At 39.6% G+C, this 18353-nt stretch overlaps 1 protein-coding gene across 6 annotated transcripts in view; it reads right to left on the reverse strand.

Annotated features, from left to right (window-relative positions):
* Positions 1-568: 568 nt before the first annotated feature.
* Positions 569-18353, reverse strand: part of adgrl3.1 (adhesion G protein-coupled receptor L3.1) — a 221147-nt gene continuing 203362 nt past the window's right edge. For 2 of the 6 annotated variants that reach the window (XM_058384524.1, XM_058384525.1), the window contains exons 21-24: positions 15715-15811; positions 8865-8990; positions 5348-5365; positions 569-3130 (exon numbers count right to left, since the gene is read on the reverse strand). In XM_058384524.1, coding sequence (XP_058240507.1) covers positions 2268-3130; positions 5348-5365; positions 8865-8990; positions 15715-15811 — 1104 coding nt within the window. In that variant the 3' untranslated portion in view covers positions 569-2267. Of the gene's footprint in view, positions 3131-5347; positions 5366-6989; positions 7068-8864; positions 8991-15714; positions 15812-18353 lie in introns of all 6 variants that reach the window. The other 4 variants (XM_058384530.1, XM_058384528.1, XM_058384526.1 and 1 more) reach the window with 4 other exon arrangements.

Below are 18353 nucleotides of genomic sequence, written 5' to 3' on the forward strand. Positions count from 1 at the left end.
AGAGAAAAGAGAAGAGATGAGAAGAGAAAACTGAAGAGAAAAGAGGAGAAGAGAAAGTGCAGAGAAGAGAAAAGTAAAGAGAAGAGTAGAAGAGAAGAGAAGAGAAGAGAAGAGAAAAGAGAAAATAATAGAAGAGAAGAGGAGAAGAGAAAAGAGGAGAAGAGAAAGTGCAGAGAAGAGATGAGAAGAGAAAGAAGAGAAAAGAGAAGAGATGAGAAGAAGAAAGAAAAGAAGAGAAGAGAAGCAGTATTTTTTTAATATTTTCAACAAACTACACTATACTATTCCCCTGTCTAGTCTTTCTAAATAATTTTTTTAACAGTTTTAAATTGGTCTAAATTGTATTTTTTTTATCATCTTTATTGATAATTGTATATTTTTTATTTGTTACTAGTTTCTAGTTTGTGTTATGGTCAGTGTTTGAAATTTCCTCTTTTTTTTTTATATTCGCCAGTTCAGATATTACAAGATGCATACAAACACACAAACTCACCATGGACAAAATAAATAAAGAAAGAAAGAAAGAAAGAAAGAAAGAAAGAAAGAAGAAAAAAAAATCTCCTAAATATCAATTCAATCATTTTATTTGTTGGCAAACAACTTTCACTGTTACAACAAATATTAGTTATGAGCTCATTCAATTTCGAATGCATATGAAAAGAATAAATAATAATTCCATAGATATCATATTAACAATATTGATGGTAATAAGAATAAGAATAAGAATAAAAAAAAAAAAAGGTCTCAGTGCCGATGTGATTTTTAAAACCTCTCCTCTACCAATGATCCAAACGATTCAGATCTGATAAAGCACCTTGTGGGGATAAATACGCAGTCGCTTTTCTCGGATGGAGGGGGGGGGGGTAAAGACGCAGATGTGCAAGCTACAGGAAGTCAAGAAAAGAGTAAACAGCCCGTGTTGTTCCATTTCGTCTTCATCAAATCTTTACAGATATTACACAGAACTTATTCCGATCAGTCGAATCTCAGGGGTCCTACACACGACAAGAAAGACCTGGAAGCTAAATATATTAAAGAGTAGGATGTAAGGATGTAGGATATCTTAGTGACCGCTTACTGTTTGTATATTTAAATCTGTGATAATAGAACTGTTTGGAAGAGGACACATTCAACCTGCAGGTCTTAAAGCCATCGTTTCTTTCTTTTTGGCCAGTATGACATTAAAATCAGAGTGCATCGAAAAAAAGAAAGAGTGGATGATGAATGAGATAAATGAGGAGATGTATGTCTTTGTGAAGGTATGCGTGTATGTGTGACGGGGTTTTAGATAGGTCTCTCATAATGATAAACGGGGCTAATAGTGCAGAGGACCAGCACAGGTTTCTTTTTTTAACTTTTACACAAACACATACACCGGGGGCAAAAAAGTAAAAAGAAAAAAGGAAGGATTATCAAAACTATGAGGTTTATGTGATATGTGATGCAAAGGGCTTCTGTACATTTTACATAGAAATCCTGTTTCTTTAGGTATTAGTGCGCAGTACCTCTCGATAACTGGTATTACTGAAAAATCCAAAGTAAGAAAATGATGCGTCCTTAAGTCTTAAGGATTAGATGCTTTTGTTGTGACATGATAACTCGGTATACAACAGTAATCAGTGTTAAACAGGAAGGAAGGAATGTGTGCAGCAAAGGATCATCACCCGAAGTTTAGAGGAATCGTAGGTAGAGGATTATAGTTCAGAACGAGTTCAAGGTCCAGGTCGGTGTCTATCAACATAGATAATCATCTAAAATGGCAACTAGTTTGTCGCTATCGTTTTATTCACACAGGGACAATCCAGAGGATTCATGGCCAGACAGCAGTTGGGTTACAAGTTGTGTAGAGGGGGAGAAGTGACAGAGTCAACAGATCAACTTGTCTCACTGGAATACGTGGCTTCTGATGGACATGGACGTGTCGATCAGTACGTTCCTTCCCAGTCTGCTGTTCAAAATGGCTGATGGTTTCACAAAGAAAAAAAAAAAAAAAAGAGCCTGTGTTTTGTACATCTGATACATTTGATAAACCACGCTGAATATTCTGAATTTGTTGGTACTAGTCCTAACTGAAAGTTACACTACCTGGTCCTTTTTTTCCTAGGGCTAACTGACTCTGGGTTCCTGTCATTGGTTTTTGGGCAGCTATCCGCTATCAGTTTCTCTAGGGATCGATCAGTGCAGTAGGTAGTGGTTCCCGTGCCTTGTGCATTGCATCTCTCGTACATACACACACACACACACTCAGAAGATGTGTGTGTATGCGCCTATAAGCTCGTGACTAAGTGCGAGGGGTCTTGAGGCTGCTCTTCGGGCGATGACTCGTCCTTTTCCGGCGGCGCAATGAATCCATCACTTCCTCCGCGACCCATGTGGTAGTAGCTCTGCAGTTCCTGTATGTGATTGCGCGAGCCCAGATTAGGCATGCTCTTGTAGTACACATCATCCGCATCTGATATGACGCCTTTCCCGTTGGCCAAATGCAGCTCGCTCCCTTCCTCCTCCTCCTCCTCTTCCTCCTCCTCCTCTTCCTCCTCTTCGTCGTCCTCGTCTTCGTCCTCGTCGCGGATGCCGTTGATGTCATTGCTACCGTGTGGGTGGTCGGTTAGAGTCGGCATGCTGGTGTATAACGAGTCTCTGAGCACGTGCGATGAGTGCGTCTCATTCTTCAGAAGGGGGAAAAAACTCTCGTTATTCTCCTGCGGAAGGCGCCGGTGGGTGGAGAAGGTGTGTAATGGGGGGTGGCCATCTGGAGGCGGAGGTCTAGGCGGGAGGAGAGGTGCCTGAGACTCCTCCCTGATGATCTCCAAGCTCAGGGCGGTGCGGGTGTTGTTTTCATCCTCTCTGGAGATTCCCAGCGCAACAGCGGCAGCGTTCTCGTCATCGCGCGTGATGCCTGCCGTGCTCGGTGGACTGGGAACGCCTCCGTTGGCGACGTGGTTGGCGAGCTTGGTGCTGGGGTGGTAGGTGGACGCGTAGTTGGCTGTCAGCTCCTTCAGGATTTTCTTCTCCAGTGTAGTCGGTGAGGATGAGCCGTATGTGAGGTAGTCGCTGTAGGTGTTGCCATGGTTGCCGTTGAGCGGTAGTGTGTCCATGACACTGGCATCACGTGCATTGTTCAGCATGCCCTCTGTGAAAATGAAGAAAAAATTTTTCTGTTAAAACCTCATTTTTCATCATCATATTGAATATATTTCATTCTGATATGAAAAGGTCTATATCACATGATATTAAAGCTACAGGATGTAAGTAGGTCACTACAATAGTCTACAGCAGCATCTCTACATCTCCAGATCTAACATTGTGTATAAGCGCAGTATTCTATACAGGTGACGTTTTCCCTTAAAAAAACCGTCAAAAATAAATGAAACTCGCCAATCAATCGCTATTATCGTTATACGCCCACCTGTCTAAAAATCTCACTACACTCTCATAGATCCCATACATGACATGAAAACTGGATGAGAAGCTTTAATATAATATAATGAAAGAAAGAATAGACAAAATCCTACACACTGTAGCTTTAATAAAGCTTTGCTCTTAATCTTTTAGAGAAGAGAAGAGACGAGACGAGTCAAAAAGAGATGAGAAAGAGGAGAGGAGAGGAGAGAATAGAAGACACGAGAAGAGAAGAGAAGAGAAGAGAAGAGAAGAGAAGAGAAGAGAAGAGAAGAGAAGAGAAGGGGAGAAAAGAGAACAGACAAGACGAATCAAGAAGAGAAGAGATAAGAAGAGAAGAGGAGAGAAGAGAAGAGACAAGACGAGAAGAGAAAAGAAGAGAAGAGATAAGAAGAGAAGAGGTGAGACGAATCAAGAAGAGAAGAGAAAAGAAGAGAAGAGATAAGAAGAGAAGAGGCGAGACGAGTCAAGAAGAGAAGAGATAAGAAGAGAAGAGGAGAGAAGAGACGAGATGAGTCAAAAAGAGAAGAGATAAGAAGAGGAGAGGAGAGAAGAGACGAGTCGAGTCGAGTCAAAAAGAGATGAGAAGAGTCGAGTCGAGTCAAGAAGAGAAGAGGAGAGAAGAGAAGAGAAGAGAAGAGAAGAGAAGAGAAGAGAACTGGGTGTGTAGCTATAATATAATATAATATAATATAATATAATATAATATAATATAATATAATATAATATAATATAATATAATATAATATAATATAATATAATATAATATATAACTTCACTTGTCTCATACCTTCTCAGACACTGTATGAAACAGAATGTTTGTTAAGGCAGTATTATTAAAAGTGATTATATAAATCATTATCAACATACAGGAAATCTCAGCAACACCTTCAGTTAGTCATTATGAGTTTCTAGATCAATTTCACACGTTCCACATCGAGGATAAACCGCTAGATCCGAATCTCTCACTCGCTAGCCTCCCACCAAAGCAGAGAAGAAATTAAAAGGAAAAACTCTACTCTACTTTCACTCTTTTTTTTGCATAGTTGGATTTCTTTCTTTCTTTCTTTCTTGTGTAATCTGGTGTATGATGTACACATCCAAATTTCCTGCCATATCTGAGCCTGACGCAGCGCCGACTTACAGTCACTTAGTGTTAGAAGTTTGTCAGCAGCTCAGGAACTTCAGATTACAAACCTTTTTATCTTTCTGACTCAAATATACTGTTCTCAAATTTTTACAAAATAAAAGACAAAATCCTAAACTCTGTAGCTTTAATAAGGCATAAGAAGAGAAGAGAAAAAATAGACCAGAAGAGAAGAGAAAAAAACAGAAGAGAAGGGAAAAGAAAAGAGAAGAGAAGAAAGGAGAGGAGAAGTGAAGAGAAGAGAAGAGAAGAGGAGAGAAAAGACGAGGAGAGGAGAGAAGGGAAAAGAGGAGAAGAGAAGAGTAAAGAGAAGAGAAGAGAAAAGAGGAGAAGAGAAGAGAAGAGAAGAGAAAAGAAAAGAAGAGGAGAGGAGAGAAGGGAAAAGAGGAGAAGAGAAGAGTAAAGAGAAGAGAAGGGAAAAGAGGAGAAGAGAAGAGAAGAGAAGAGAAGAGAAGAGAAGAGAAGAGAAGAGAAGAGAAGAGAAGAGAAGAGAAGAGAGAAGAAAAGAGGAGAAGAGAAGTGAAGTGAAGTGAAGTGAAGGGAAAAGAGTAGTAGAGAGGGAAGAGAAATGAAGTGAAGAGAAAAGTAGAAAAGATGAGAGACAAGAAGAAGAGAGAAGAGACAATGAAAGAAGAGAGAAAAGAAGAGAGGAGCCAAAAAGAAAGAGAAGAGAAGAGAAGAGAAGAGAAGAGAAGAGAAGAGAAGAGAAGAGAAGAGAAGAGAAGAGAAGAGAAGAGAAGAGAAGAGAAGAGGACAGGAGAGAGATGATGATGTAGGTAATGAAAAGAAAATGAGTCATACTTGAATCTCTGTAGGAGGCTGCACATCAGCATGAACAGAGAGAGAGAGAGAGAGAGAGAGAGAGAGGGAGAGAGAGAGAGAGAGAGAGAGTGGGGAAGAAGACATGGTTACATAGAAAATGTTAATGGTATGCACACAGTGGACAGAATCAGTAGTTAAGACAAAGGGCAGGGTTTTAACAGATTTTCTAGGCAGCAGGTTTAATAATAGCGTACATTCTTTAATAAAAAAGGTTGTGTGAGGATTTTGGTGTTCAGTAAAATCTGCATGTGGAGTGCAGAATATTACACAACACTTTATTTTTTAAAGAATGTGATGTCCTTCAGTTAACATGCAGCATTTAAGCCAGCAGAAAGCAGCACATGTTCTGTACATATAACAACAACAAAACATTTCAAATATTCATGTGTGTGTGTGTGTGTGTGTGTATGTGCATGTGTGTGTGCACGTATGTATAAGAGTGAGTGTGTGTTTATGTGCATGTGTGTTTGTGTATATGAGTGTGTGTGTGTGTGTGTGTATGTGCATGTGTGTGTGCACGTATGTATAAGAGTGAGTGTGTGTTTATGTGCATGTGTGTTTGTGTATATGAGTGTGTGTGTGTGTGTGTGTGTGTATGTGCATGTGTGTGTGCACGTATGTATAAGAGTGAGTGTGTGTTTATGTGCATGTGTGTTTGTGTATATGAGTGTGTGTGTGTGTGTGTGTGTCTATGTGCATGTGTGTGTGCACGTATGTATAAGAGTGAGTGTGTGTTTATGTGCATGTGTGTTTGTGTATATGTGTGTGTGTGTATGTGCATGTGTGTGTGCACGTATGTATAAGAGCGAGTGTGTGTTTATGTGCATGTGTGTTTGTGTATATGTGTGTGTGTGTGTGTATGTGCATGTGTGTGTGCACGTATGTATAAGAGTGAGTGTGTGTTTATGTGCATGTGTGTTTGTGTATATGAGTGTGTGTGTGTGTGTGTGTATGTGTGTATGTGCATGTGTGTGTGTTTGTGTGCATGTGTATATGAATGAGTGTATAAGAGTGTTTGTGTGTGTGTGTGTTTGTGTATATGAGTGTTTGTGTGTGCGTGTGTGTGTACGTATGTGTGTATGTGCATGTGTGTGTTTGTATGTGTGTGTATGTAACACACTAGAAATGATGCTGTTCTCTGATTATATCTAGGACGTTTTCATGAATGCTTTACATTAATGTTGCTCTCTCTAGCAGATATTTTAATGCTCCCTTGTGAACACATTGCTTCCTGTCTGGTTTCAGCACAACATCCATACCGTCTTCCAACTCAGATCCGCCTGAAACTGACGAAAGCGTTTCCTCAGAGTCTACATACATCACTTGCTTGTGATAAACAATGCGTTTTTGGACAGAATCTTGAAACACTGAACGCATGTCTCCTCCTTCATGTGGGCGTAATTTCATTTCCTGCCTAACTTATGCAATAACGTTACAGCTGCTTCCAAAAACCTGCACTTGCCTTGAAGGCAAATCTGTTAGTTAGCTCACCATCCTCAACGTTTTTTTCTTTTTTTTTATTATTATTATTATTAGCTGAATATTCACACAGAGGAACTGGTGCAGTATTTGTTTGTTTGTTTTTTGTGTAATATAAGCTGGGTGACGATTCTCATTACACCTGCAATATCTGCTCAGGAATCCTGTAAACAGCACCTGGAAATTACTCTCACGGAGAGCGGGCACGCTCGATTCATCGCTGTAATACAGAAAAAATAAAATAACCGGATGTTTTTATTTATTTAACTTGTAATGTCATAGAATTGCGTCTGAAAAAAAAAGAAAAGGAAAGCAGAAATGAAAAGCAAATGCGTACAGGTCATATAACTCTAATAACATCTTAAGTGAAATCACTACAGGTTTAGTGTTGGATAGAACTGCTCTCTGGAGTGGGAGGGGCTTCTCTTCAGCTTCCTCCACCCATGACGATGTGTGACAAAGACCAAAAAGGAAGTCAAGACAAAGTATACAACAAAACATTGAGAATCTGAATGTACCTGACAAGGAAATATTAACGTTTACATAATTACATGACCACAAGTGTGCACCTCAGTCATGAATAATTAATAAAAGGATTCGAATTGAATTTACACTTAACTACAGTATTGATTTACTCAGCCGTTTTATCTAACACCCAAGACTGACTCTGTGGACATTTTAAAACAAATACACAGGATTTAGGAAACTTGTGGCAGCAGATCCAGATCAAGAGATTCAGTTCATGTTCACATCAGAAAATTTAAATCCACTTTAATAATCCAGATAATGGACTTCTCGTGCACTCAATGCTCACCGCTTTGTTTAGATAGGGGAAGGGGGGCGGAGCTACGAGGTTTCGAGATGGCTGACGACACAACAGGTTGTGTGATTTATTTCTCAACGTTATAAAAACTCATAGGTTTGTCGTCATTTGCCATTGACTTTATATTCCTGCTCGTAAAGAAAGCTTTAGTGTTCTATTTGAGATGATACGACCCCTCTAACGTTCATCCACTAGACACTAGACTACATAGTACATAGTGTAAGTGTATAATACGTCACTTGGAACACTAGTGGCATTGACTATGGATGGCATGGTTGCTGGTGCCAGTTTGAGTATTTTCAGAACTGCTGAACTTCTGGGTTTTTCCACACATAATAGTCTCTAGAGTGAATATAAAATGATGCAGAAAACTAAACCATCCTGGAAACACTTGATTCACGCTGGGCTGGATTATCAGGAGACCATATTGGATTCCACTGCTGTTAGCTAATTACAAGAAGAGTGGAAGGGTGGGAAATGTTCAGGCGATGTTTTTGATATGTCCAGTTTTGGTGTGTTCGTTCTCAGTGTAACATCAGATTCCTGTTCTTGACCGACACAAGAGTGGTTACTGAGTCAGAGTAGCCTCCCTGTCTGCTCCAGCAGTCTCACTTGCTTTGAAAATCTCATGAGTTCAGCAGTTTTGGAAACACTCAAAGTCAAAAGTTTTAAGTTTTCCTCCATTCTGATGTGAACATTAACTGCATGAACAAGCAGATGTTCCTGTATCTCTCTCTCTCTCTCTCGATAGATAGACAGACAGACAGACAGACAGACAGACAGACAGACAAAAAGACAGATAGATAGATAGATAGATAGATAGATAGATAGATAGATAGATAGATAGATAGATAGATAGATAGATAGATAGATAGATAGATGGGCAGACGGATGGACGGACAGATAGATAGATAGATAGATAGATAGATAGATAGATAGATAGATAGATAGATAGATAGATAGATAGATAGATAGATAGATAGATAGATAGATACTTTATTCATCCCAAAGGGAAATTCACACCAAAGTACTATTACTACAAATTCGACTAATTATACTATTATTAGCATTCTTAGTATTATTGCACTACTACTACTATACTATAAAACTGATTAATTGTAAAGAGTAAGCAGCATGATTTCAAGTGTGTGTGTGTGTGTGTGTGTGTGTGTGTGTGTGTGTGTCCCTTCAAACCTTGTGTGTTGAACATGTTTGCAGAGGGGTTATTGTACACTGCAGATTCTCCCAGCAATGTGTTATAAGGGTTAGTGCCATGAGGACGCAACAAGGCGTTAGAGATGAGATGGTTAGCCATGGTACCTACAATCCATACAGACAGACAGACAGAAATAGAGAGAGAGAGAGAGAGAGAGAGAGAGAGAGGTGGTAAAAGAACATTTAAAAAGAAGTGAAAAGAAACAGAAGAGACACAAACAGGGAAAGACACAACAGTTAGAATGATGCTGACAACAGGACAGTAAATCTGCATACAAATCTGTGAAGCCGAGCCCTGTCACCATTTAATTGTGGATCTAATCATGTCATAATCATGAACTGTGTGATTGGGCCAGTGTGACGGCAGACTCGCAATCTGGTGTCATAAAATTCATACGTAAAAAATACTTAAAATATGATTAGCTGTGTTCACATCAAACTTTATGATGGTATTTCATCCATATATGAAACATAAAAAATTCTAGCTAGTTATCCACTAGAAAAACAGCCAACTAACATATGCACCTGCCTGCATACTAATAATACATGATAGACAGATCATTTTGCCCTTTTAATGTGCAGGAGTCCGCTCCCGGTCCCACTGATGCTCCTTTGTGGAGCTTTGAGAAAACGGTGTTCTTTACCGCAGTAGATGTCATGAATCTTGTTTCTTTTCAGAATAATCTTAAACAGAACAGCTTTACTGGTCCGTGACATTTATCTCCGTGTCCTCTGTGCACATTTTCATAACTTGCTCACAAACACTGCCTTGCCTGAAGGTGCTCTTTCAGGTTGTTGAGGTATTAAGTGCTTGTAGACAAATTATTCATAAGCATGTCTACATCGATATTCATATCTTCCATCAGCCCTGTGTCTTTGCTTTCACTAGCTTTCACATGTCCTTTGTTGAGACAAAAGAGTACTACTGAGTACTACTGAGTACCATCATTCATTCATATTCAATAACAATTTATCCTGGTCAGCGCCATAGTGGAGATGGCGAGCCAGGATAAGCCAGGAACACTGAGTGAGAGGAAAAGGAATACTCTATGGATATAAGGTCAGTCTATCACAGGGCACCGAGTGTAGACATACAGACTCTCATTCATACACTACAGTTTTGTCAAGGGGAGGAAACTGGAGAACCCAGAGGAAACCCAGACCGAGAGTGTGTTTTCAGACCTGTAGATCTGTCCTTTGGTCAAAAATGAATGACTTTAAATGACTTTAAATGACTTAAATCGGTACAATGTCGCAGTTCCTTCTTGGAAAACACCAAAAGTATGTTTATGTGAATCACATGTGAGTAAACAGTCCTCTCATTGGTCAGATCATGCCTGTTTATGTTCCACTTACAGCGCCCATCCATCAAGATAAATAGTCTGAATCTCTGTGAGATTATTATTAAGCTGAAGTCCTTATAATTTATCAGTCTCAACAGAAATCAAGGTTACATCAGGACCACATTGTTTCAATTCATCTGTTTGGGAGAAGAGCAGTTAGACATCAATTTTTTAATAAAGAGGTTTTGTTTTTTGAATGGCCTTGACATGCTCACCTACAGTATTTTTCATCACTAAACCCATGATTCATGATGTGCACCATTAGCTAACCAAACACGTTACATAATGCAGTTCTCATCATGCATTTCTACACAAGCTGCTTCGTTGGTCCTTTGAGTTGGATTGCTTTCTCACCACATGTGAACCGCTCCAGAGTTCATTTGCAGTTGGGCAGTGACCACCTCCTTTAGGTGGTCAAGACCTGATTGTTTTGGCACAGATCCAATCGCCGACTGAATCAAGTGAGAAAACACACTAGGTTCCGAACCAAACACTCCAAATGAGCCAGGTGTGATAACAACAAGACAAACTCCACACTGACAGATCAGGATTGAACCAAGGATCCTGAAGCTGTGAAGTGGCATCGCTACCTGCTGCACTACTGTCTGTCTTCAGTACCTCAGTCTAAAGGACAGAATCTGAAGGGGTGCAGTATCTGATGCTTGAGCTCCCAGAAGTCTGTGGAGAGATTTTTCAATTTCCATCAAAAAGTGCTAGCTAATCAGGACATCTCAGCATCGCACTATTCACTCACAAACTTCATGAAATGACTGTCTCTAGTCCAAAGGATAAAGTGTCTACTGACTCCTTAATATCTCCAGACTGGTTGGTCTCCACACCAAGCATTTGCATTTTTATGTTTTTCTGGCAACTGACTGAGCACACCATGAAAGCTAGGAACACATCTGAGAGTGAATTTTGCTCAGGTCTGGGCAGTTATCATTATTCCCAAGAATGTGGACCATGATCCTTGACAAATCACATCTCAGTGTTTTGTATGATGACAATATTTTGGACTTGATTTAAATACATTATGCTGAAAAAAGGATGTAAGTGATACAGTAAAATGTGTTTTTCTCTTTGGTATACGATTACTTTGTACAACTACCAGGTCTATAGGTCTCAAGTCTGCTCTTGAGGCTTTTTGTATATTGACTTTAATTTAATGGATTTATTGCATTTCTGCTTGGATTTGTCTAAATCTTGCAAACAGTCTCACTAAATATAGTCTTGGTTTAATAATAATGATTTGAATAGCAATGGTTGTGTTGTTTTCTGTCTTTCTTATGAACAATGTTTAAAATACGTACTTCCTTCTTTTAGAAAATATAGCCTTGGTACAATGTATAAATGTAACCAGCCAGCTGAAGTAAAGACTTGGCCTTGAAAAGAATTTGACAGATGTTAGTCTTCATCTTGGTCTCTTTTACATCTTTAATTGGCCTCAACCCCCTTAACACTTAGTCTTCTCTTATTCTTGGCTAATCTTGATCCTGGACTTGACATTGGCAGTCTTGACTACAGTCCTACGCACTACTAGTACTCCCATGAAGTACCTTAAGCATCTGTGGTGTTTATTTTAATCTAACTACTCTAAAGATATGATTCAGGACTGACCTTATATCATGAATTTTGCTGGAAGTCACATTCTGCTGGTGTAATTGGTTCCTGTTTTTAGGATTTTACTGTTTCAGGATTCAGCAGGATCTGTCTCAAGCGTGCAAGAGATCTTGACCCAGACAACATGTCAGGAATTTAGAGGAGTTTCATTTTTTTTTGTTCAGTTTTTGTCATATACCTAACTGGACAAATGATAATTCCAGTGCACTAATCAGTCACTAGACAACAGCAATGCTGTGCATTGTGTTGGAGTTCCTCTTTAAAGTTACACTGGTCTGAGTGTAAGGGCATTAGATCTCAATGGTTACACTAAATCACTGCAAACCTATAAGTTCCTTATGGTCCTTTACCTAAAGCAGTGGTGTCTGATCTTATCCAGACCGGGCTGGTCTGGGTTCAGGTTTTCATTCCAACCAAGCAGAAACCACTCCTGAGTCAACCTTCAAGTGGTTCTAGGGTTCAAGCCCCAGCACAGCCAAACTGCCACTGTTGGGCCCCTAACCCCCCTTGCTCCAGGAGTGCTGCATCATGGCTGACCCTGATCTCTGACCCCAACCCTCCAAGGATGAGATATTTGAAGAAAGAATTTCATTGTGCAGTAATGTATATGTGACAAATAAAGGCTACTTAACTTAAACAGGTGGAATCAGTTATGGCTCCTGCTTGATTGGAAAGGAAACCTGCTTCCACTCCATCCCTTTGTAGATAAAACTGGACACTCCTGGGCTAACGCAACTGAGCCATGCATCCAGTTCTAGACTAATAAATACCAAGTAAAGCTTTTTGAAACTAGACACGTTGTTAATGTCCTGATTCAGAAAGAGACTTGTAACACCCACTGCTTTTACAGGTTGTTGAGCAAGCCACAGAAGAGCTCTCTTCTTCTTCACCTCCTTTGGAATAGCATTTGAACTTCAGATAAAAAAAAAAAAATCAATGATCCACCTGGGTGTGCATAGTAAACATGTACAGGTTAAGACTGTTTTAACTGAAAGGGCAGCAGCTTCTATAATTGGCACTAGCAGTTATGTGTGGGAACGGTCTGGACTTTCTGACACGTGTTGCTTCCTAGCTTTACTCAGATCGGTTTAATAAGTTTTTCCTTTATTTGGTGCGCCACTGCTCTTGAACTTCGCGTCCACTGAGCAGTTTCCAATCACAGTTGCAATTAAATCACTACACAATCTACTGTGCTGTCACTTCACTTTTTCTAATTGCCTAGCCATGCTTGTCACTTTCTCTGAATACGCTCGGTTAAAAACTGCTACTAGCTGGGTCTTGTATGAGCTTGTTATGTAGCATTTCATAATTACAGTGCTCTCCAAGTGAATAGAGGGCAGTCACAAATTAATCCGCATTGTCGTTTTTTCTTCGTCTTTTTTTTTTTTGGTCCGTACTGAAATTGCAAGTCAGATTCTTGAGAACAAAGAAGGAATTTTTGATCATTTCGATGCCTTTGTTCGTAAGTGAAACTCAAACCTCTCAACACACTGTCAGCATCATCAACCATGCTGGAAATCAGTGGGTTCAACTGCTAACCTTCTATGGACGCATGCAGGCTTTTGGCTTAACCGAAACCTTCAATTTTTTATAACCATCTGGGCAATTAATGAGATTTGGCAAAAATGAAGTGATTGCAGCAGGGGGAGGCGGCGTGTAGCGCTCGTTCCTGGTGTATTCATGTTAGCGTTGCGTCTGGATGCGCTAACATGTTGGTGCTGATTTATTAGTCTCTACTGTGAATGCTAGCAGGCTAGAAGGAATCTGAATTTGCTTTTACAGTGTGTAGAACTACAACTAGTGCAGTTACTTTTCTTTAACCACATATCTATTGGAAAAGTACTCATTTCAATTCATCACACACGTGACCTGATGAAAGTTTATGTGTTCTATTTGGGGCAGTGGTAGGTCAAGTGGTTAAGGCTCTGGGTTGTTGCATCATGGCTGACCCTGCGCTTTGACCCCAACCCTCCAAGGATATGGCGAAGAAATAAGTTCACTGTGCAGTAATGTATATGTGACAAGGCAACTTAACTTACATGTAGTTCTGAAAAAAGCAGGCTTTCCTCCTGAAGTGCAATATTTCTCTGTTGAATGTGTCTCAAACTTGCATTTTGCAAAAGTTTACAGGAAGTATTTCCTTCTTCTAGAAATCATTGGTGCAATGCATGAACAAAGCCAACTAGTTGCAGTAAAGACTTGGCCTTGAAAAGAATTTGACAGATGTTGGCTTGGTCTCGCTTTTATTTGGACTCAATCTTTACTTGGCCTCAACCACCTTAACACTTGGTCCGTTAATCCTTATCCTGGAATTTGACATTGGCAGTCTTGACTACAGACCTATCCTAAGCATCTCCGGTGCTAATTTTAATAATCTAAGTCTCGTTTCCCACAAAAGCGCAAAGGAACAAAGAGCAATTTATGGAGGAGCAACAGTATTAATGACAAAATGTCAAGAATGAAAAAGTTTACAATGGGAAACGAGTCCTCTCATCTGATGATATCACCATCATCTACATCAAGCTGAGGTTTTAATCACCAGCCTCGTCTCTTCACTCCACTGCTCTGTTCCTTCTTACACCACTGAGGAAATGGATTGGTTCAGTCACTTCTTTTCAGTTAACTACATTTCTTCGACTTTCAATGTTTTTTTTTTTTTATTTTATTAGGTGATTTAATCATGTTGGGAACTGTACACACTGCATTTTCTCTGTTTAGATGATGTGACAGCGCACTTTTTGACAGTTCGCTTCGGTTACGCAGATATCCAACCGCTTGATCAAAGCCTGACAAGGAAATCACACACAAAGCTAGCGAGGGTTTGGGTATCTTTAGGCAGGCTGAATGTTTTTACTCCCAGCGTTTATTAAACGTGATGTTTGCAGGAAGACAGCCAAGGTGAAGTAGACTAAATAAAAACAATTCCCTGTTGTTTTGGTGGAATATAGTAATGTTTTCTTAAACCATCCTATTGAAACAAAGAGTTTTCAAAGCCAGATTTTTTTTTTTTTGGGCTGTCATTTTTGGCTGTTTTCCAGGGTTAGAACATACATATAAACAAGAACACGGTGAATACCTCAGTAAACACTGGAAATATTCAAAGAAACTGCTTCATATACACTGTTCTTGCTGCCAAGCAAGTGTGTCCCTGGTGAATAATCTGCTCGGCATTACACAATTCGTCTTGTGCTTCAAGTGGCCACTCATGTGTTGTAGACGCCAAGCTTTTCTGAGATGCGAAGGGAAGTCAACAAGCGCATAACAACAAGCGGTAGAGACCGGGGCCGTGAATTTTATGATCAGATGCTCTATAACCGCAGGGCAAGTGCAGTAAAATTAAGGTGAATATATGAGTATAGGTTCCGGTTTTTTTTTCTTCCTTATTACTAGATGAGGAACTTTGTTTCTCGTAAAGGAAAAATAATCAGATTAGCATTCAGGCATATCAAGCGTAACCATAACAGACAAGAGTTTGCTGGTAAGCAGAAAACACACACACACACACAACAGATGTCCATTGCAGTTGGACTGCGGAGGGATTCAATATCAGCAAGTCAGAAAAAAATGTACTAATGCTGTTCCAGTATCTTTCTTTCCTTCTCACACACACACACACACACGCACACACACACATGGCAGCTAGCACACACAGTTTTGCACAACAGCAGGGCAGATTGCAAAAATCACTTGCAGTGGTCAAAAGGTCACGTCTCTTACAGTGTTATTTCAGTATTTGCAAAAAAAGAAAAGAAAAGAAATTAATGAATTCATAAGATAAATAAATAAATAAATTAAATTATCCAAGGACATTTGTGTGATGATTCATTAATTAAATTTCAGTAAGTGTGTGTGTGTGTGTGTGTTACCTCTGTTCAGAGTAGCTGAGCTGTTGATATCTCCAGTGATGAAAGCCGACTCAGACTGTTTCCTCACTGTGTCATTCCACATCCTCCGAATACGACTCTGAGAGAGAGAGAGAGAGAGAGAGAGAGAGACAGAGACAGAGACAGAGACAGAGACAGAGAAAGAAAGAAAGAAAGAAAGAAAGAAAGAAAGAAAGAAAGAAAGAAAAAAAGAAAGAAAGAAAGAAAGAAAGGAAGGAAGGAAGGAAGGAAGGAAGGAAGAAAAATGAATAAAGAAAATGAATAAAGTTGTTGTTGTTGTTGTTGTTAAAAGAAAGACAGAAAGAGTTGTTGTTGTTGTTGTTGTTAAGTTGTTGTTGTTGCTGTTGTTGTTGTTGTTGTTGTTGTTGTTGTTGTTGAAGAAGTAAGAAAGAAATGTTATTGTTGTTGTTAGTTGTTGTTGTTGTTGTTGTTAATGTTGTTGTTGTTGTTGTTGTTGTTGTTGTTGTCGAATGAATGTTGAACAGAAAGTTGTTGAAAGAAAGGAAGGAAGGAAGGAAGGCTGAAGGTTGTTGTTGTTGGTTGTTGTTGCGTTGTTGTTGCTGTTGTTGTTGTTGAAATGAACAGCCATTGTTGTTGTTGTTGTTGTCGCTGCTGCTGTTGCGCTGTTGTTGTTGTTGCTGTGCTGCTGAAGGAAGCAAGGCTGTTGTTGTTGTTGTTGAAAGAAAGAAAGAAAGAAAGAAAGAAAGAAAGAAAGAAAGAAAGAAAGGGGAAGGAAGCAAGAGGCTGGTTGTTGTTGTTGTTGTTGTTGTTGTTGTTGTTGTTGTTGTTGTTGTTGTTGTTGAAAATGAATAAAGAAAAAAAGAAGAAAGAAAGAAAGAAAGAAAGAAAGAAAGAAAGAAAGAAAGAAAGAAAGAAAGAAAGAAAGAAAGAAAAATGAATAAAGAAAAAAAGAAGAAAGAAAGAAAGAAAGAAAGAAAGAAAGAAAGAAAGAAAGAAAGAAAGAAAGAAAAATGAATAAAGAAAAAAGAAGGAAGAAAGAAAGAAAGAAAGAAAAAAAGAAAAAGAAATAAATAAATGAGTAAAGAAAGAAAGAAGAAAGAAAGAAAGAAAGAAAGAAAGAGAAAGAAAGCAAGGTTGTTGTTATAAGAAAGAAAAAAAGAAGAAAGAAAGAAAGAAAGAAAGAAAGAAAGAAAGAAAGAAATATGAAGTTAATATAAGTTAATATGAAAAGTAAATCTATCCATCAGGCTTCCTGAGCTTCACTGGGTTTTTGCCTCCTGAATCCCACAGGACTTTTTGGAAATGGAAAATATTTGTGTGGATCTTCCAGTAGTTCATGGGGAATGCTGATGGGATGAGAGGTTGAGCGTTATTTTGGAGCAGAACATGGGACAGTGGGTTGGAATAATGAAGAAGTGAGGAAGAAGAGCTCTAATGGAGGAGGAAGGAGGGAAGAAATGAGCAGGGTTGATGGATGAAGTTGTCAGTTGCTGCTCGATTCTGATTGGTCAGAATGTGTTGAATTTTCTATCACAGCAGCTCTGCAGGGTTAATACACCACTGCTTCTCATATGGGGCTGTTTCCATAGTAACGCACAGCACTTGTGTGTGTATTTGTGGATATGATGAAGAGTTTATTGAGTAATTTACTGAAGGAGTCTCCAGTGTTACATAAACATTTACATTTGATGGATTAAACGTGACAAAGCTTCAGACAAGAGAAAAAAGAGAGAGACACTTAGCAATCCCACTCCCTAACTCACAGATGCATCCATAACATTAATCATTATGGGAATCCAGTAAACGGGTAAGTCACTGTTATTTATAATCCACACTCTATTATCTTTATCTAACTAGGTGTGTGAAGAGACAGACATTTGTGTGTGTGTGTGACAGATAGACTATATGTGTGTGTGTGTGTGTGTGTGTAGTGTGTATGTGGGTGTGTGTGTGTGTGTGTGTGTGTGTGCGTGTGTGTATGCTGCAGATATGTTTATGAACAGAGGAGACACACAGGTACAGACTAGGTTTGTGTGTGTGTGTGTGTATGCACATGTTTATGTGTGTGTGTGTGTATGTGGTGGTGTGGTAGGTATGTGCCTGTGTGTGTTTGTGTGTATGCTGCAGTATGTGTGACACAATGTGATGTGTGACATATGTGCTGCATATGTGGCAGACACACAGACAAGGTATGTGGATGCAGGTAGACACAAGAGACAGGCACAGGCAGGTAGGTGGTGGTAGACACAAGATAGATAGACACAGGTAGCTATGCAGGTATACAAGGCAGACAGGTACTGGGTAGACAGGTGGCATGTGGTGGTGGCAGCAGGTGTGTGTGGTAGATCCAGGTGTAGGTGTAAGACATGTGTGTGCAGGTAGACATGTCCTAGGCAGGTGGCACAGGCATAGATGTATTGTGTGTGGCATGTAGATCCCAGGTGTGGTAGGACACATGTGTGTGTGCATGCACAGGTGGTATCCAGGTGTAAGGCATGTGTGCATCCAGGTGGTGGCACAGACATGTGTGACACATGTGACATATGTGTGTGCATGTGCAGATCCAGGTGTGCAGTATCCAGTGTGTGTGTGGGCAAAGATCCAGGGGTGTGTGTGTGTGACACATGTGCAGGTGTAGACATGTGTATGTAGGTGCAGAC

Source organism: Hemibagrus wyckioides, linkage group LG29, assembly GCF_019097595.1.
Source record: "Hemibagrus wyckioides isolate EC202008001 linkage group LG29, SWU_Hwy_1.0, whole genome shotgun sequence".
Lineage (NCBI taxonomy): Eukaryota > Metazoa > Chordata > Actinopteri > Siluriformes > Bagridae > Hemibagrus > Hemibagrus wyckioides.